At 38.0% G+C, this 19,244-nt stretch overlaps 1 protein-coding gene across 2 annotated transcripts in view; it reads right to left on the bottom strand.

The window, feature by feature from the left end:
- Window positions 1-5,739: 5,739 nt before the first annotated feature.
- LOC124163658 (formimidoyltransferase-cyclodeaminase-like) overlaps window positions 5,740-19,244 on the bottom strand; it is a 35,513-nt gene continuing 22,008 nt past the window's right edge. For both annotated transcript variants that reach the window (XM_046540714.1, XM_046540712.1), the window contains exons 6-10: window positions 18,094-18,290; window positions 15,130-15,277; window positions 12,680-12,841; window positions 6,705-6,887; window positions 5,740-5,937 (exon numbers count right to left, since the gene is read on the bottom strand). In XM_046540714.1, coding sequence (XP_046396670.1) covers window positions 5,749-5,937; window positions 6,705-6,887; window positions 12,680-12,841; window positions 15,130-15,277; window positions 18,094-18,290 — 879 coding nt within the window. In that variant the 3' untranslated portion in view covers window positions 5,740-5,748. The remainder of the gene's footprint in view (window positions 5,938-6,704; window positions 6,888-12,679; window positions 12,842-15,129; window positions 15,278-18,093; window positions 18,291-19,244) is intronic.

The following is a 19,244-nucleotide window of genomic DNA, read 5'->3' as shown; positions in this document are numbered from 1 at the left end:
GGCCTTGTCTAAGGGAGCTACTAAATATGGCGGACCGTTGTGGATGATCGAACTCCGGTATTATTTGTATGCTCTTATAGAGTTTTTACGCATTTGTGCCAAAATGAAATACGAGAACCCCTTCTTCAAGTAAGGCAGGCAACGTATGTAGTGTAATTGTTGACAGGAATTGAAAGTTTCTTGTAGCTGCGAGGAAGCCACGACTTGCAGTGAATTTGTGCCTCCAGTGTAAGTGAACACAATTTGTACATTCAATGCGCCCCTAAGTGAATTGATTACATATAGACGATGAAGTAAAGAGTGAAGCGACAAGTGAAGTTATTTGTGAGTGTATGAGCTTCGAAAAAATTATTTATTTCTTCCATACTGGTTTAATCATTTCGATCAAAGGTATCTACTATATACTGACGTTGCTAGTTATGTTTTTCCATACTAATCACGCATACACTAATTGAAACAAATATCGGAAGTGCAAAAAATATGCAATGTATATGATCAATGAATACACGGCCGTTTGTACAACAATAACTGTATCTCAAACATACAACATGCTTCAACAAACATGCTTCGGTATTACTCATAAATCTACCCTTTCCCAATGGTATTGCATAATTTTTGTGCACAGCCATCAAAAAATATGTCTGCGATGCGATATCACATCGAATTATCCATTATGAAGTAAAATTTTCAATGCATTTTGCTGAATCAATTTCTTTTGTTTGATAGTTTTACGAATTTTCCGCGTCGCGGAGGAGTCAGATGCAGTGTTGTCAAGCGTAGCTTAGCTGGTTGAGCCCAAATCGCTACCGAGTACCGGCTGCCGAGCTGGCTAGTAGCATACTAAGTTAGTAGCTCTTAGTAGCTCACTTTAGAATCCATGAATACCATATCTTAGTAGGCGACTTAAAGGTCTTAGTAGCCGACTAAGTTAGTCGCCCTACTAGCGTGTTTTAGCGGAAATCTATGAATACGGCCGTTAGACTTTACAGCTACGGATCACACTCTCATGAAAGGAAAAAGTTGAATGGGGGTTGCGCTGGGGATTTGAGTCATCCAACAACAAGCACCATTGGCCACCTATAGAGCACAGAGTAGACATATATGTACTCAAGAACCCTACATAGGGTTCTGTAGGGTTCTTGCATATACTCTGTGCCTAGAGGTAATATTGAGCGACGAGTGCTCAGGCAAGCAGGCAGCGGCCCCAAACACCGCTCCGGGACTGACCGACTGATGCGGGCGCTCTCTTAGTTTGCTGCTTAGCGCTCGCATTAACGGGGAAATTCCACAGCTGTTAATATGGTAGCTCTCTGAACCCCCAGAGTCAAATGCGACCAGAACCAAGCACATCCCCCGACGGATTTTTCCCGCAGGAAGCAATGTTATCAGCAGGAAAAACCGCAAGCTTCATCGGGAACTTCAACGGTCGACTAAGACGCGCATTCAGAAGCGTTGCAACGAATTGTGCGGCGCCACAGCTCGGAAATGGAGTTCTGTATTGTCCGTAGTATTAGTAGGAGGGAAATTTGAACAACATTCCCATCTCCCACAATATATATGTGGGATATGTGTAATGCTGAATACTACATGAATTGTGCAGCTCATGCTAGATACTAAATACAACTTCAGATCTTCAATTTACTTTCTCTAGTAAATTGGCCAATCCGTCGAAGTATATTTTCTTATATTTAATGTTGTAGCTTTTTGATGAGAGTAGTAGGTTTAAGGTTACGGGTACGTCGACAACTGAGGTCATTAGCATCATGCGCAATGTAATTTCAAAATAATTATATATTATATTCCCAACTTAATAAGGCAGCAGTTGAGGATAATTAAAATATAAGTTTTACCAATTAAATTTCAGTTATAAGGCCATTTTTATGAGAGATAACGAACGTAAAATATATAAAAGATCTGCCGCAATATCACTCCAAATAATGCCACTGCGTGTTAAAGTTCAATTTCATTTAGTGACACTTAAAGGCTGGTTCTTTCCCGTGCATTGTGTGCGGTATCGCCAACTGTTCAGCCCTGTTTCTTCAAAAAATTGAACCTGCTTTCAATCTTTTGTCCTTTTATATTATGCTGTAAAGTTCTTCACCGTGAATAATGTGAGACGGATCAGTGGCGGATCTAGGATATGGTCAAGTGGGAGGGGGGCCTAAGTAGGGGGTAACCTCCGAGCAGTATTTGGAGTTAACCCCCATAGATACGCCACTGACATGGATGACCTCCGAAAGAGAATCTTACTGAAATAACTCTTCCTCCATGGATCGGGTTGGTGTGGTGGCTAGAGTGTTGGCTTCCCACACCTTGGGCTTGGGTTCAAATCCTGGCAGTGGCAGAGAATTTTTCAGGGACTGCTCGATCCCTGCTTGGGTGTGGTGTGGAGGACATTTCCAGCGCAACACTACGTCCGTCGGATGGTATGTTAACCCGTGGTCCCCTTGGCACCTTTCATTAAGAGCAGTCTAATGCCAACGCCGGGTTTCTCTCCACCCTTCCTTCCACATTCTCCTTCCCTCATGGTGCAAATGGCCTCAGCAGTCAGTCGCCTCCTCCAAATTACATACCCTTCTTCCTCCTCGGTCTCCATCGAATGCGAGATAAATGTTATTTTATCTTCGGATGAAAACTCTTAGTCTTGATTTAAATTTGAGGAAACAATATTGTAGGGCGATGAATTCTGTTTATTTCTCACCAAAGTTCTCTCTTCGCATTCAGAATCTACCACACAACTCCCTCCCAAAATATGATCTAGCCCAATCTCAGAGTCCACATGGCTAAATTCGTCGTTCGGTAGGTTTTCGTTGTCTGACAGATTGTGCTCCAACCGATTTCGCAATAAAATCATCAGTTATAGCCATTTTCAATAAAGCAATGAAAAATAAATGATTTAAGGAAAGTCTCCTAACCACCTTACATGGGCCTCTCAGTCCGGATGTAGGTAGTAGTTTTTTACTAACCCCTGACAAGCGCACGCACATTTGACCCCAGCGAGCGGTTGCACGACACTGAGGGGCGAGGGGAAAAAGTACAAGCACAAGCGAGTCAATACAAAACTGGGGAACTGAAATATTTACAATTATTTAATCATCAAGTTCTGTAAGACTCACGCTAGGTGGTTTAGGGTTGAGACTGGCTCCAAGAGATCACACATACCATTTCACTATTTCAAATATCTTTATCGATTCCTATTTCTGGTGTTTTTCAAGATTTTTTGCATTGAACACCGATATGATCACCCATTTCAATGGGAAGATGGTGGAGCACAGCGTTCATCATTACAAACCTCAGAATAGGGATTCAGAAAAGAGTTAGCTGTTGGTAAAGCGTGGATAAGAATCTGGTGTTGGCATGAACTAAGTGGTTGAAGACAGGTGCGAAAGTGTCCTACTTCCTTTCATTACTAACTGCACCATTTCTGGATTAGTTTAAAAATATGTAAATATGTTGTTTACACAAAATTTCATGCATGTATTTAGTTATATCTAGTAAATGAAGTACAGCAAGTAATTATTGAACAGGGAATTTAATAATGTCAAGTCTAGATTATTACTCAATTTCCATTCTGAATTCCCTGTGCACTCTTTCACCTGCTGACGTTCATTCTGCGCCCATTTCATTGCTACGTCCAATTATCTTAAATACCTACAATTGCGGATCTCCTTTGATCACATAATTTTCCACCCCAAATGTTTACAAAATTAGATGAATTAACTTAATTAGGGGCTAGATCGATTCGAAGGGCCACCTTAGGTTTAAGAACAAGACCAGATATTCAGCAGATAACGTCACGAGGATTAGCAGAGGAGATGGCAATAAATAATTCCCCAGATTTGAACCATTGGCCAGGTATTGTATTTGATAGAAGTGACGGACAGATAATGACATCTGCACCTTGAGAGCAGGTTAAGATAAGATGCAGCAATAAGAGACCTGCAATAGAGTAAGGCCCCAAGAATAGATACATAATGCTCCAGCAGAGGTAATTGTAAATACAGGGGAGAAGGCTTTAACTGTATATAACAGGTCGACTTAGTGCTCACTCATCTATAAAAATGGGCTCTGCAAAAATGGGCTCCAGAGACGTGTCTTGTGGGTAAAATTTGGTTTTATGTACTTCCTTCAGCAGGAGAATTACATATCAATTCCAATGGGTTGAACATATGGATTTTTCGCTATTTTTTTCCTTTCCTGCTCCGCAGAATGCTGAAATTTTAACTAACAATGGATTCTAATTTTGTAAAAGGATCTTTTTCCAATTAATGCTTTGTGTAGTCAATGCTACACAATATTTTTGGGAAAACAGAATAGATTTCAGGGATTGCTTAAGTCCCCGAAGCACTTGAAATGTGCTTGCCACTTGCTATTATGCATCAATCATCATAAGTAATTACTGAGCGGGGTATGAGTCAGAGATGGTTGTAAGCAAACCTCAAGGGTTGAAATTACCAAACTGAATTTGATGTACATTCCCAAAGTGATTTGATCAGCACAAACAGCTCTCCCCATTGAGGTTAGTCGGATTAAGATGGACCATGTGAATGTCGAAAATGTTATGGACGCATCAAGCAATTTGCAACATTGATTGAGTCAATGTAATGTTATGCATTTCATTTCAACCTTGTTCCATCTTATCTGGCCAATAAAAACCACCACCATGGTCAGTCTCACCAGCTGGGAAATAACAAATCATAGAATCAAGTGTGTATGTTGTTGGAAATGTTGTTGCTGTGGGTAGGCTGTTGGGTTAGGCGTTTGAGAACAAAGAAGGAATTTTGAATCTCACAATTGGAAACATTGAGATGTCAAAGAAGGGCTGTCAAGTTGGGTTGGTTTCCCCTGCAAGGTAGAAATATGTAGTGGTATGCCCTGAAAACCAGCAGAAGTAGAGTAAGTCATGAGAGTGTTAAACAGGGTGCAAGAAGTACACACATACATAGTTAGGTACCCCCATTATGCTCTGAGAAAGGAAATACATATGCACTGCATTTCAATGTGTTATTTGTAATCTTATAATTGTAATATCTACGCAGAGACACCAAGTGTTATGAAGGTGAACTATCTTCCTCTTTGTATGTTTTTTGTTTTACTTGTATTTCCGGTTGTCGTTGTTCATCCGTGATCGCGAATAGACGTGTGAAATTAATATCTGTCTTATTTATTTCCAATCCTGATCCGTTCCTACACAATGATGGGTGAATCCATGTGTTGTCACTTCAAATGCAAGATATATCATGTAGGATGTGTCAAACTAAATACAAAATGTGTCTAAGTTAATGCATTGAGTGGCACTAAGTTAATCCAACTTTAAGGCAAGTAATAATAAGGGATTACTCAAGACATCAGCAGCATTCTGTATGAGTTGACAATTGTTTTGCTAGTAGAAGTTTGTTTGTTTGGCCATCATCATTACACGAGGCATGAAATAAGTGTCTTGTTCTCCAAAAATGGGCACATGCTGCTATCTTGAATCAGAGTGAATAGGAACTTGTGGCATCTGAGTGGAGTCAATGTGATTGAATGAATGTTGTTAGTGCTGGCAAATAAATCTGGTTCCATTCGCAGGCAGGTTAGTTTTCATTATTGTACACATATCTACATAATCACAACATTATTTCTGTGTTGATGTGCTTCCTGCACTCAGGTTATATCAACACTTGTTGTTGCTCGGTGGGACTGTTTATTCCACACCTTATTGAGCAACCACAAAAGCATTTTGTGAGATAGAAAAAAGAAAGAGAATTATCCTTTATTCCCTCTGGCTTCCAAAGCTTCAAGTACAGATTTACAACCAGTTTTGGCAATGACAACGACATTTTGTGCTTGCCTGGCCAATGTTTCTCTTATCACGTCGTCAGTCAATTGATCCAAATTGATCTTCACATTGTAATACGCTCCCCAAACTCCTGTCTCCAAGCAACGAGCCGCAACCTGAAATCAGCATAAACACAGCTGTTAAATCGACACCCAATTGGCTTTGTGACCATACATGAAAATCCTTTTTAAAATGCTTTGGATTTCAGAAAGGATTTTCATTTCATTTCCATCCTCTGACCAATCATTGGTCTTTAGTGGACAACAGTCTTGCAAAGTGCAATCCAGACTAAACTTTTTGCAACCGAATATGCATGTACCACCTACATGTGAATAGATGCAAATTTGCAGCATGTATGAATTTCTTTAAGCATATTTGTCCATGGTGCATATTGTAGTATGCAAGATATTTTACCTATCCCATTAAAAACACAAACTTCTCCAGGGCAAATTAAAGTTACATACTCTGCATTACTTACAGCAATTAAATCCATCATCCATTGAGAATGATAAAACCAGGGGCGCCGACTTATAAAAAATATTGGGGGGGCCCATATCCTAGGTCTTGCCCAGGGAAGAGGTTAAATTCAAAGTGTGTCGCAGCACCGAAACACTATCATGATACACCACCTGATTCAGTCAACCTGCTTTACCTTATAATTATTTGTTTTAACACATTGTTGAATTTATTTTAAAAGGTAACTATCGTCAAACATGGGAAATAAAAATTACCAATATATTTTTGTGATTTCACAAAGCATAATATAACTTAATTATTTTCTTGAAATATTGAGGGGGCTCCGCCCCCCAAACGAATCTTTGAGGGGGCTCGGGCCCCCTCAGGCCCCATGGAGTCGGCGCCACTGGATAAAACCACTATGTACCTGTAAATCTGATGCTGTTTGTGGATTGGATATGTTCGCCAACTCAAGGGCCGGTTCCCACACTGAATTGATTGTTTCTGCAAGGTTCAGGGGCACTGAAATAGCCTGGTGAAGTGCTGACTGCACGGCTGAATTTCTCAGCAATACCTCCTCCGGCGTACTTTTAGGCAATTTCATGGCTTCCTGAAATATTATTCAGATACACAAGAGCAGTTAATTTAATAACCTTGCACCATCTTAATAACACTTGTACCAACTTCCAATGATGACCCAGGAGCCAAAGAATAACTGTGTAAATGGCACATAATAATAAAGGGAATTATGATGATGATAATGTGCTATGGGTGAAATTTGACACAAAACAACATTTTCGCTTGGCCATTGACTGCTGTTATTCTGACAGCTGTAGCTACCGGACATTTTTGTTTTAGGCACATTATACCCTTAACACATTCAATGCGGCCCCGATTTTCATGAAAGTCGTCAGAATCGCCGATAAAATGAGAAAGAAAAATAGAGAGAGGTTTTCGCGCCATAATTTCCGTTCAAATACTACTTTTTACAAATGGCACACACGGGCCGAAAGAGGGATGCTTGCTGATGAAGGCCATGCACACAATCTGAAGACTCGGAAGTGGATATTAGTCACGTACATACAGAGGAGGAGAAAGGCCCTGACCAGCAGAGTGCGTCAATTGACGTGCTCCGTATCTCGGCTTGGACGGCACCACATCAAGTGACGTGGTCCGCATTGAATGTGTTAATGTATATATGCACCCATGCATGAGGCTACATACAAAATATGTACATATGTACTTGTTTTGTACACCATTATGATGATAATGGTCTGCAACTTGGATGGCTCACTGCCTCAAATAAGGTGATAAATATAATACTTTATTCCAATTAACCTATTTTTCAAGATTGAGCCACTGGCTGAAAAATGACCACCACTCACTGTGTCACCATACACCAATGTTAGCCCACCTATCATTGGTTCAAAGGATAATCCTAGTTACACTCCATTCCCTGAACAACATTTGTTACAACTGTTGTTAAGTTGTTGTGTGAATTTTTGTTGCATCACGTGCCACAAGAAACAGTTCCCTTCAACCTCGATTCAAACCATGAACATTTGGCTTTCAGCTATAATTATGATGGGAAATCAGAAACTTGGATAGCCCAATGGTCTGTGCAGTGACATATAACACCAAATGTCCCTGGTTCAATTCCTGGTCCAGGTTTGGATGCTGCTCAGTAGGTAGTCAAAAGTGGAAGCATTCATAATGAAGTGCAACTGAAGTATGATAAAGGTATAATGGATCGATTGAGTAATTAATAGTGATGAAGTGCTAATAAGAGTGGGAGAAAAGAGAATTCTCCCACAAACCTAAAGGAGAAGACGGGACATCTTAGTCGGCCACATTATGAGACATGACGGCCTGATTAAGATCATTGCCATAGGACAGCCCTATTGGAAATTTCTTACAAGTCTTACAGAAATTCTTATAAGAATTCTGTAAGACTTATAGATTTCTATAACTCTTACAGAATTCTGATGGGATTCTATAAGTCTTACAGAAATTCTTATAGGATTTTATTATTCTAACAGAAATTTCTATAAGAACTTTGCATTTCTTATAGAATGCTATAAGAATGTTGCGCAGGTCGCATAACTTTCAGGTTTTTATCCGGCAGGCATTTAAGTCACCATAACTTATGTTGGCATTTATAATTATTTAAGAAATTCACATAAGATTATTTGGAAATAATGTACAACTCTTTGTTAAGTAATGTTCTGCTAATTTATTGGCGTTTTCAGAATGGTATTTTACATAAATGGTTCCAAGAAGTGGAGGCTTCTTTTTATGAGACTTGTTAATATTATATAAGCTTTGCTTTATAAGAAATTTTCTTATAAGAAAAATTCTTACAAGAAAAATTCTTATAAGAAAAAGTCCAATTTCTGATAAGAAATTTTCTTATAGAAAAATTATTATAAGAAAATTTTTTATAAGAAAAATGCCCAATTTCTGATAGGAAATTTTCTTATAAGAATTTTCCAATAGGGAGCTGGACTGGAAGAAGGACAAGGGAATGATTTACTGTATTTGACAGCATATAAGAAGCACTGGTATGTAAGATGCACCCTCAGTTCAGTATGGCATGCACAAGGAAAAATGTTTGCACAACGATGCGGCACCCCCCTATTGGAAATTTCTTATAAGAAAATTTCTTATCAGAAATTGGACATATTTCTTATAAGAAAATTTCTTATAAGAATTTTTCTATAAGAAAATTTCTTATCAGAAATTGGGCATATTTCTTATAAGAAAATTTCTTGCAAGAATTTTTCTATAAGAAAATTTCTTATCAGAAATTGGACATATTTCTTATAAGAAAATTTCTTATAAGAATTTTTCTTATAAGAAAATTTCTTCTAACTATCAGTTACAAAATGTTATTTATAACAAATTTTCTGATGGAAATATTTATTATAAATATTATATCAACATGCTTAAAACACTTGCGCAAACTTCTATAAAAAGCTACATAAGATTTACATCCCTACTGAGAGTACAAAGTTAGCATTATACCTAATTCAATCCAAATGTAGACGCCTATATCTTATACAGCAAACCTAATGATTTCCCATGAACCAAATGTAGATGTCTATCATCAGTGTACATCAAAAAGGACATTGAAGCCCTGTAAAGTTCACCTGGCTGGCCAGACAAGGCGAGATACCATAGAGGTCTTTCAGGGCATGGGTTCTGTATAGGGTTAATGTCCCCACATGCTAAAAGAAACTAAAATCAATGAAACCAACAATAACCTAGAATGATATACTGATAATTGAATACAACTTTGGCAATCATTACGCAATGAAAGATACAGGAATTGCAATATGGAATATGATTTAACCTGGAAAATTGAAGAAGCAAATGAAATAAAATTCAAGTTCCTCTCGGGATAGGTACTTCAAGAAATTATATGGGAAGGAAGAGTAAAATTTGATAAATCAAATGCATATGAGCAATGTTTATTTAAGATACCAGAGAGAATGAGACCTCTACATGCAGATTTGGATAGATAATGAAAGAAATAAGCAAAGCAAAATGGAATTTGATGCCATTTTGGAGAAAAGGATATGTAGAATATGGCTAACAATAATTGCAAGATTTAGGGAAATTAATAGGAATCACAGAAACACTGATTGAGAATAATAGTTGATGTATTTTCCATAAAATAATAACTGTGCAGATGTTGGCATACTCATACAAATTCATTCTCATTCTCTTCAGAGACGACTAAATCACTCACTTTGTCCATTAAAACACTGTTTTCATTAAAACTTCCTCTTATGTTAGATATGCCACAATCTGAAAAATATACATGTCTATCTAAATTAATGATGAAAAGTTTAAAATTCAATGAAACTATCTGTTTAAGGTAACATAATTTTAGGAATGCCAGTTTTTTAATACTTACCAAATGAGGTCAATGCCTTATTTTGGTTAGAAGCACACGACTTATTTTATTAAACTGCTATCACAAAGACATAGTGAATGATTAACATATAAAAGCAATCCCTAGCAACCTAACAACCAAACAAGTTTTGGTTGTTAGGTTGCTAGGGAACCATGTGAACAGTATCCTGCAACGTATGCAATCGTAGTATACATCGTGGTTATTCATGGCCCATATCGAACTTCCATCGGTCAAGTAATCTGTAGACTCGAAACAGACAGATCTTTTAAGTCTAAAATTTTTCATGTGCCCTCAGCGATATATATACTAACAAGTCGCATTAAAGAAGCCTCCGCTTCTTGGAACCATTTATGTCAAATACCATGCTGAAAAAACCAGGAAATTAGCAGAACATTACTTAAAAAAGAGTTATACATAATTTCCAAAAATTATCTTATGTAGAATTCCTTAAATAATTATCAATTGCCAACATAAGTTATGGTGACACGCCTGCTGGATAAAAACCTAAAAGGTATGCGACCCGCGCAGCATTATTGTAGAATTCTATAAGAAATGCAGATTTCTTATAAGAATTTTTGTAACACTTATAGAATCCTATAAGAATTTCTATAAGACTTATAGAATCCTATAAGAAATCTGTAAGACTTATAGAATCCTATAAGAATTCTGTAAGACTTATAGAATCCTTTAAGTCTTACAGAATTCTTATAAGAATTTCTGTAAGACTTATAAGAAATTTCCAATAGGGCCTCGCAACTTAAGTTAGTTCCTTTAGTTCTTAAGCTTCAGAAAAACCAAATAGGTGGCATATTCATTGATGTAATTGCAAAAAAGAAATATTAATTTGTTCCAAAGAAAAAGTAGACAGTACAATTGACAAAAATTGGTACAAAATAATGCACAGAATTGGGCGAAAATATTCTCAATTACAAAATAAGACTTCATTTGTTTTCAAAGCCACAAAACCTTCAGTCATAATCATTATCAAAGTCATTTAAGATTAAAAAGTCGTCATCACCACAGTTTCCAACATCAAAAGTATCCCCTGCTTCAAATGCTGCGTCATCTTTAGTCCCATCAAGAGTATTACTGATACCACACTTCTGTATTGACAATTATTTCAGTTCTTACGTCTTACCAAAATTTCTTTACCCACTCCCACGCTTGCTTGTGAAATACACAGTGAGCCGCTTCATTCCACCTGTGATTGATAGGTCTTGATAAGGGTCTCCCATCCAATTGTCCCATCGTTCTCACATTTTGCTCAAATAGATTATTCACCGGCACATCAAAAGGCTGCAATTGGCTCATCAATCCACCAGGTATGACAGCTATCTGGGTTTTTAATTCTCCCATGTTATTCGTAATGCTTTCAATTCTATGGGCTCTAAACTGGTCCCAAAGCAAAGGAGGGGGTTTTGTTAAGAGCTGTCCACCTGGTTGCTTCCCCCAAACGCATATTTTGTGACCACAGTTTCATTTTACCTTCCTCCATCCAGTCTTTGGTATGGACATGAACAAATATGTACACCTGTCACAGATTTTTCTTTCGGTTGAGTTTTTCTTTTGAAAATCAGTGGTAGTTTTGTGCCATCAGTTCAACTACAAAATCTTCAGCTACAACTACTGTAAAGTGGGTTCTTTTCATGACCGGTGTTTTTTATGAACACTGATTTGGATCCTTTGACACTCATGGCCTTGTTGGATGATACATCAAATGCTAATGGAATTTCATCCATATGTATTTCATTTTGGCAAAATTCAAAACAAGTTTTTTTCATGCAATTATAGCAAATATATGAAATGCTAATATTGATTCTTCATAATCTGCTTGCATTTTCTGAGCAATAGTTGTTTTTGCGTGCATTTATAAGCCGTGCCATTTCATGAACCTGTGGCACCAGCCTTCAGATCCTGAGAGGCCCTCGTTTTTCTGCTGATCCAATGGCCACATCAATTACCATTTTGGTAGAAACACTTATCCCTCAATTCCTACCATCTCACTCCCACTCATTCATGGTATTCTCAAGTCCAGCAGGGGTGTGCAAGTTATGAGGAAGTGCTAAGAAGAGAGAGAGAAAAGAGAAGGTTTCTAAAAACTTTAAGGTAAAGACTTAAATTAGTTGGCCACTTTGTGAAACATGATGACCACATGAAAAAATCGTAGAAGGACAGTTGGAAGAGAAGAACAGCTAGGGATGGCCCTGAATGAGTTACTACATAGAACAGATTGTTAAGGATGTAAAAGAGAAGAAATATGTCACTATGAAAAGGCTAGCGGATAGGAGGGAGGAATCGAGAGCTGCGTTAAACCAATCGATTGTTGACTAATGATGATGGTGAACCAACAATCACTGATGGATTCAATTCATTTTGAATTGGAGTGAAAGCCACCTTGTATGCATTGTAGAAAATAATTATCAATATGAGAAAAATAAATTTTGAAGGTAAGAAGGTTTAAGATAAAACTTCAGTTGACATACCATGTAATCATTGAATGCTGTGGTGTCTGCATCAACTTTTGGTAGAATTTCATTCATGGTTTTGTAGAAGGCAGGAATGAGTCTCCTCATTTCAGAATCTACCGATTCCCACTGCTTTTTGCCAAAGGTCATCTGACCAACCATTGTAGCCAACGCTGCCCCCTGTAAAGAATTAACAGGCATTTACAATATTTTCCGTGGGAAAAAATTCTCCTCGACTGGGAACCAAATCAAGGACAACCTTTGGCTTTCCAATCAAGGAACCTGGATAGCTTAGTGGTCTACACGGTGGAACAAAGCCAAAGATTTGTGGTTTGATTCCTGGTGTTGCGATGTTTCCGCAAAATGCCATTAAAAGAGAATCTTGAGTTACATGGTCCAACAACCTTGAGTTTTATCTTTCAATGAACACTCAGGAAGAACAACACGGAAGTGTGTATAAGAAAATCGAAAAGCACTGAAACAAAAGAGCATTGAAATGGACATAACACATAACATATCATGGCGGCAGATTAAAAAATTACAACACCCAGCAGCGAAACTATGGGGGGGGGGGGGATGAGGGGTTGATCAAAGCCTCATTGAAATAAGAAAATTATTTAAAACCATTGTCTAGTTTTGATGCATAATTACTGCATCTGCTTCAAGTTGAATTATAAGTGCCAAAATGATGTGAAATGTATTCCAAGGCATGTCATTTTTTTTTAATTATCCCGGAGCCCCCATGGCCTGAAGGGAGGATTACCCCTATGTCCCCCAAAGCATATTCCTAGTTATGCTTCTGGCAACCCCTGTCCCAGGGAAATTATTTCCAATGGCAATTAGAGTGAATTTCACCACCGTTCACTCCCCAGGTTTGAAATTGATCACAGTTGAGAGGCAAATTCGTACGGATTGACTGAATAGGTCATCAAGGTTGCAGTCACATTATTAAGATCATAGAATGCTTGTGCATCAGGTAAAACCATCCACCAGAAAGAAACTTCTTCCTCTTAAATCATGTTCTTTTAGATTCTTGAAATACTATTGCTACAATTACTATAAACATTTTTCTGCTTTCAGAACAGGCAATTAGAATGTTCAATATTCCAATAATTCTTAATAAAATATGCAATTCAAATTCATGATTGTTACATGTTCCACTATATCGTTTTTACGATTCTAAAAGACAAACTTTGCAATGAAAGTGTTTATTCATTGCTTCATGGCACATAACATACGAGGGCTATTCTTTCTTCAAGGGCTGATCGCTCATAAAATTAAAACTGTAGCAAAATTTAAAAATGATTTTTTTATATATTTGGCTACACCTGTTTGGTAATAATTGAGAGGGAGGCTTGACATGATGAGTATGTACATGCTTCCATCAACTTTCTCCAGCCCATTTGTAAGTTCTTCCCCTCCATTTTAAACTTACAGTTCAATAATGAAGAAACAAACTTGACAAGTATTTTGTGGCAAACTGGATCCAAATTTTTACCAGTGAAATCCCAAATGACTGTAAAAGCAAATAGCAAGTTTAACACAAACAGCAAAGTGAGCATGAACGGCCATATGAAAATGAACAGAACCCAAGTGAAAATGAATGCCAAAAGATACAAACGCCCAGAGGAAGCAAGCCCTAGACGAAACAAATAGCCAAATGAATACAAACACCCATGCAAACTATTTGGCAGTTGAATAGTTCACATTCTTTTGGGCATTAGCCATTAGTGTGAACTGGAGGGGTACCTATGAAAGGGGAGATGGGGTTGGTGTGGTGGCTAGAGTGTTGGCTTTCCACCCGGCGGGCCCGGGTTCAAATCCCAGCAGTGGTAGAGACTTTTCAGAGATTGCTCGATCCCTGCTTGAGTGTTGTGTGGAGGACATTTCAAGTGCAACACTCCATCCGTCGGATGAGGCGTGGTCCCCTTGGCGCCTTTCGTCAGGAGCAGGCTAATGCCGACACCAGGTTTCTCTCCACCCTTCCTTCCACACCCTTCCCTCATGGTGCAAATGACCTCAGCAGTCGGTCGCCTCCTCCAAATACCATACCATACCTATGGAAGAGAGTGAAGGGGAAGGGCTCGCTGGTCTAAGACAAGGCTTCAGCGGCCTAGGATGGTCTGCGTTGTAACCGCGAACTGTTGTAACCACAACGCACTTGCTGGAGTAAGTTAATGATTGAGCAGCAGTTCAAAATATGCGTTGGTGAGCATACCTTCTGTTCCAAATAAGCCACACGAGGGCAGTGCAGACATCAACAATGAATAAGGAGTTTTTAGAGGACTGTTCATTTTCAAACTGGTTCATTTCAGTACATATAGTTTGCTTGGACAGTTTGGTTTTTTTAATCCATCTTTATGCCTTGTGCTCCCATTGATGTGGCTTACAGGGTAAATGTTGATGTCAAGAGCTATGGGGACACCAAAGAGAAGGGTGTCCATCCAAGTGATTGGGAGTAAACTCACCAAAGCACCAACTAGCGCCGACACTGAACCTCCCCCTGGAGCTGGAGTTCTTGCAGCAACAGCTCTTACGAAACCTTCCGCTGTCAAATTGAGCAGTGGCGTTTCCCCTTTGCCTCCTCCAGGCAGTCGGTACTCAATTATTCGCTCCCTGAATATAAATGTAAATTTAAAAACTAATTGCCAAGAACAGATATCAAATGAACATGGTTGGGATTAACCATTGAAAACATTGACAATTAAAATTAATTGTTAAAAATGTATTTAACCATTCGATTTAATCCTTACTTTTTATTAGAGTAATTTTTTTGCTTTCATTTGTCAAAATTTTGCGTTAACTGATTCATAACTAACTTCGGTTAATTTTTTTTTTAATTTTGGTGAATGTCAATTGGTGCGAATTTGGGCATTAATCTCGTCCCAGAGACAATGGAGAAAATATAATGGCGTCTAAGAATCCAATATAGCAGGATAGTTGTGCAAGAATGCAATGAATTGGCCCAGACAAATGCATCCAAACGAAAGCAAGTTTCAGTGGATTGGCTTCCCAAATTTCTGAGTTACTCAATGGTTATTTTTTATGGTAACTGAAAAAAAAAAAAACTTTCCGTAAAAATTAATTTATTTCAATTTTACTTCAGCCATTTATATTCTTTTTTGGTAACTTTTCCAAATCTGCAAATGACATTACCACAAGTACATTTAAAAATTAGATTTTGCACTTAATTTCATTAATTTCACAAGTAATTTACCTTCACCTAATCAGATCCCCTGCTGTAAGATCATTCAATTCACTTTGTTGCCAATGTTAGCAAAAATTAATATAAATTGGTCACCAAATTAATGCATTTTCATGATCAAAGGGAAAGCACTTTATGTAAGCAGCACCTCCCAAATAACTGATATCATACGTACACTACTTTATGTTTATAATCACTAGTGCTTCCCGCTGAAAATCAACAATCACCCTCTCCTCTCCCAACCCCCCAACGAAATATGTATTTTGAAATGTAAACTTTTACTCAGTGATAAATGAAGTCCACATACTACTTTTTCCAGCTACCAAACATTTCATAAGACGAATTCAGAACCAAGTTTGTGAACTTTTCTTGAGTAGGTATATATATGTATACATAGGTGGATCTAGGGGGGGTGGGGCACGTTCCCCCCCCTGACCCTTAAAAATATGCAAGATTTTTATCACTGTTCCGTTATCATCGCGTTCATTTTGTATTACGAGGTATCCTTGTGCCCCCCCCCCCCCAGAAAAAAATCCTGGATACGGCCTTGCTCGTGTCCCCTCCAGAAAGAAATCCTGGATCCGCCCCTGTACGCATATAAAATCAAGCACTCCAGTCAAAGCTTCTTGCAGTTTTTCTACAGCATAAAAAAAAACTTTTAAGCAGACACCTTTCATGTAGGAATAGTGAAAGCTTGGTAATTGATATCTGCTTTTTAGTCTTTGTTTTGAGATGGGATAAAGGTGCCTGAGCCCTGAGCAGAAGAAGACAAACAACCATTTTGTTGGAGAACAGTTAACAACTGTAAGTGCATTTGGTTAATAAAATCCTGATTTTACCATAGCAAAAGTCATGGCAGTTATTTACAGATGGTTGCTCCTGAGGACGCAACCAACACAATGTCATGTTACACCTGGCAAATCCATTAACAGAATATATCTTACACTTCCAAAAGAAATGGCAAGTGATGTGATCTGACTGGTATTGAGTGGGAAGTTAGATGAAAAATCCTAAAGTGGTAAAGAAAGGTATATAGATCATGAGAAGGACTTCCTTTTGATTTGAGAGTATAAATTTATTCTCTCGAATCAAAAGGAAGTCCTTCTCATGATCCCATAACCAGAGAATTTTGTCACTTTCAGGAAAGGCACTTATAAGCTCTTCTCTTCAGGGGACACAGGGCAGCCATTATCATCATCACTGTCACTGCAATTGCACTATCTGTCCCAATGAAAACCCACACTGCATGTCTCAAAATAAATGCTAAAACTACCACTAATCACTTTTCAGACACTGCAGTAAAAATTTTAACCCTTGAAACATTATTTTGGGGCATGGAATTTTGAGATCATTGAAATATTTACAAAAGGATTATGCATCTAAAAGTAGTTTATACAATGCAAATTCCTCTTACATAAGACAAAATGTGAAGTGACGCCACACGCAGCCAGCCTACACTCAAAATTTGTAAATCATTCTGATGTATAACAAAACCAAAAAATTCTTCAGATAAACATTTAAATTCATAAATGTAATGCTAAAAGATAAACACATAAACATTTAATAACCAAAATGGCCTTAACTACCATGACTTCTCCTTTGATGTTTGCCTCCCAATTTCACCTGCTTTATTACAAAATTTTAACTTTAGGTCATGGGTGGCAGTGCACAATAACATTCCAATTTTGAAAAAAATTTGGGATCCAAGATACAGATATGATTAGGCACCTTTGCTACACAAGGCAAATTTGATTCTGATACGAAGTCATCCTAACGCCCAGCCTACCATGCAGTGCTGTCAAATGTATTTCAATTAGACAGAGTCCTTCCTTCCCATTCCCAATCCTAACCCTCCAATCATTTCAATGTAGGTAGGTGGTATGTTTAGTAAAATAATTGATGAATTTAAGTATACCGGGACTAGCCACGGTGATAACTTTACGGGAGTCACCCGCAATGCACAATTGTGTGAAAAATCCACAGAGAAAAAATCATTCGCCTTGACCGGGATTCGAACTCGGATCCCTCGATTTCCGGCCGAGTGCTTTAGCCAGTTAAGCTACCGAAGCGTCATTCTTCCCGGTCAAGGCGAATGATTTTTTCTCTGTGGATTTTTCGTAAAATAATTGATTTTGCAAAGAAGAGGAGTTCTGAATTAGCAAATTTTCAGCGTGATTACCACATCCTGAAGCTTGACATGAAGCAGACGATGAGTTAGGGAACTTACTTTGGGTCAAATGGATGAAGAGACGACAGCCCAAGGCGGTCGATTGCCAGTCGAACTCTTTGCTCTTCCTCCAGCACAAATAAACCCTCCTTCTTGGCGTAGAAATCAGCCGCAGAGAGGAGAGCGGACAACGGGACAAGCCCCACAATTTCAGATCCCACAACGCCAAGAGCTAGTTCCTTGGCATCTTTGCTCACCTGATCGGAGAAAATTTCTGATGGAATTCATGATTTGCCAAGCAACTCACTAAACATAAAAAGCATTAATAATTGCTTTTCTAAAAACAACATCACTCAATTTATTACCTTTAAATATTATAGTTGGGATTAACAGTTTGAAAATTTAATGAATAAAATTAATTACTAAAAATGTAGTTATTTAATTAATTTAAAGGCTATGTTTATAAAATTTAACTTTTATTTTTATGCATTGAAAAATTTTACAATAACTGTTTCAAAATAACTTTAGGTAAATTTATTTGCTAAATTTTGATGAATGTTGGTTCTGTTTGAATTTGGGCACAAAGATTGTCCAAAAAATAAAGGGGAAAATAAAACAATACCTAGGAATACAATACAGCAGGATAGTTGTACAAGAATGCAATGAATAGACCCAGACAAATGAATCCAAATGTTGAGTGGATTGCCATCGCAAGTTTCAGAACACAGTCTCCAATGAGAATGCACGCGATCACTCTGTCCCCAATGGCACAAATGCCTCCGTGGCAACATGGTACTATAACATACATATATCGGTGCGTTTGTTGAACACGAGAGAGGGGATCACCAAAAACCTATGGGTGGTTATGACCAGAATGTGCTCATTCAAAGTAACACACTACCTGTAAAATGCAACTATGTACTATGTATTCAAAAATGCACACAGCGAAATCCCATCATTACCACGGTTGAGTGGATTGTGACCGTAAAAATTTCATAACTGACTCAACGTAGCCTTCTTTTTTCAGATAGAAGAGTATGAGTGCCCGAAACCAATTTTGAAATAAAGAATGTTATTAATTGTTAATGACTTTTTAAGTTAAAATTATTCTAGAGCATGAAGTTTACAATAATTTTATGTAGGGATGGTCGGATCGGATACCTCGGATCCAAATATTCGCGGATATTGCCCTTCATCGGATACATCGGATC

This window comes from Ischnura elegans, chromosome 8 (genome assembly GCF_921293095.1).
Source record: "Ischnura elegans chromosome 8, ioIscEleg1.1, whole genome shotgun sequence".
Classification (NCBI taxonomy): Eukaryota; Metazoa; Arthropoda; class Insecta; order Odonata; family Coenagrionidae; genus Ischnura; species Ischnura elegans.
The sequence above is the reverse complement of the archived record's forward strand: the minus strand, read 5'-3'. Positions and strand labels throughout refer to the sequence as shown.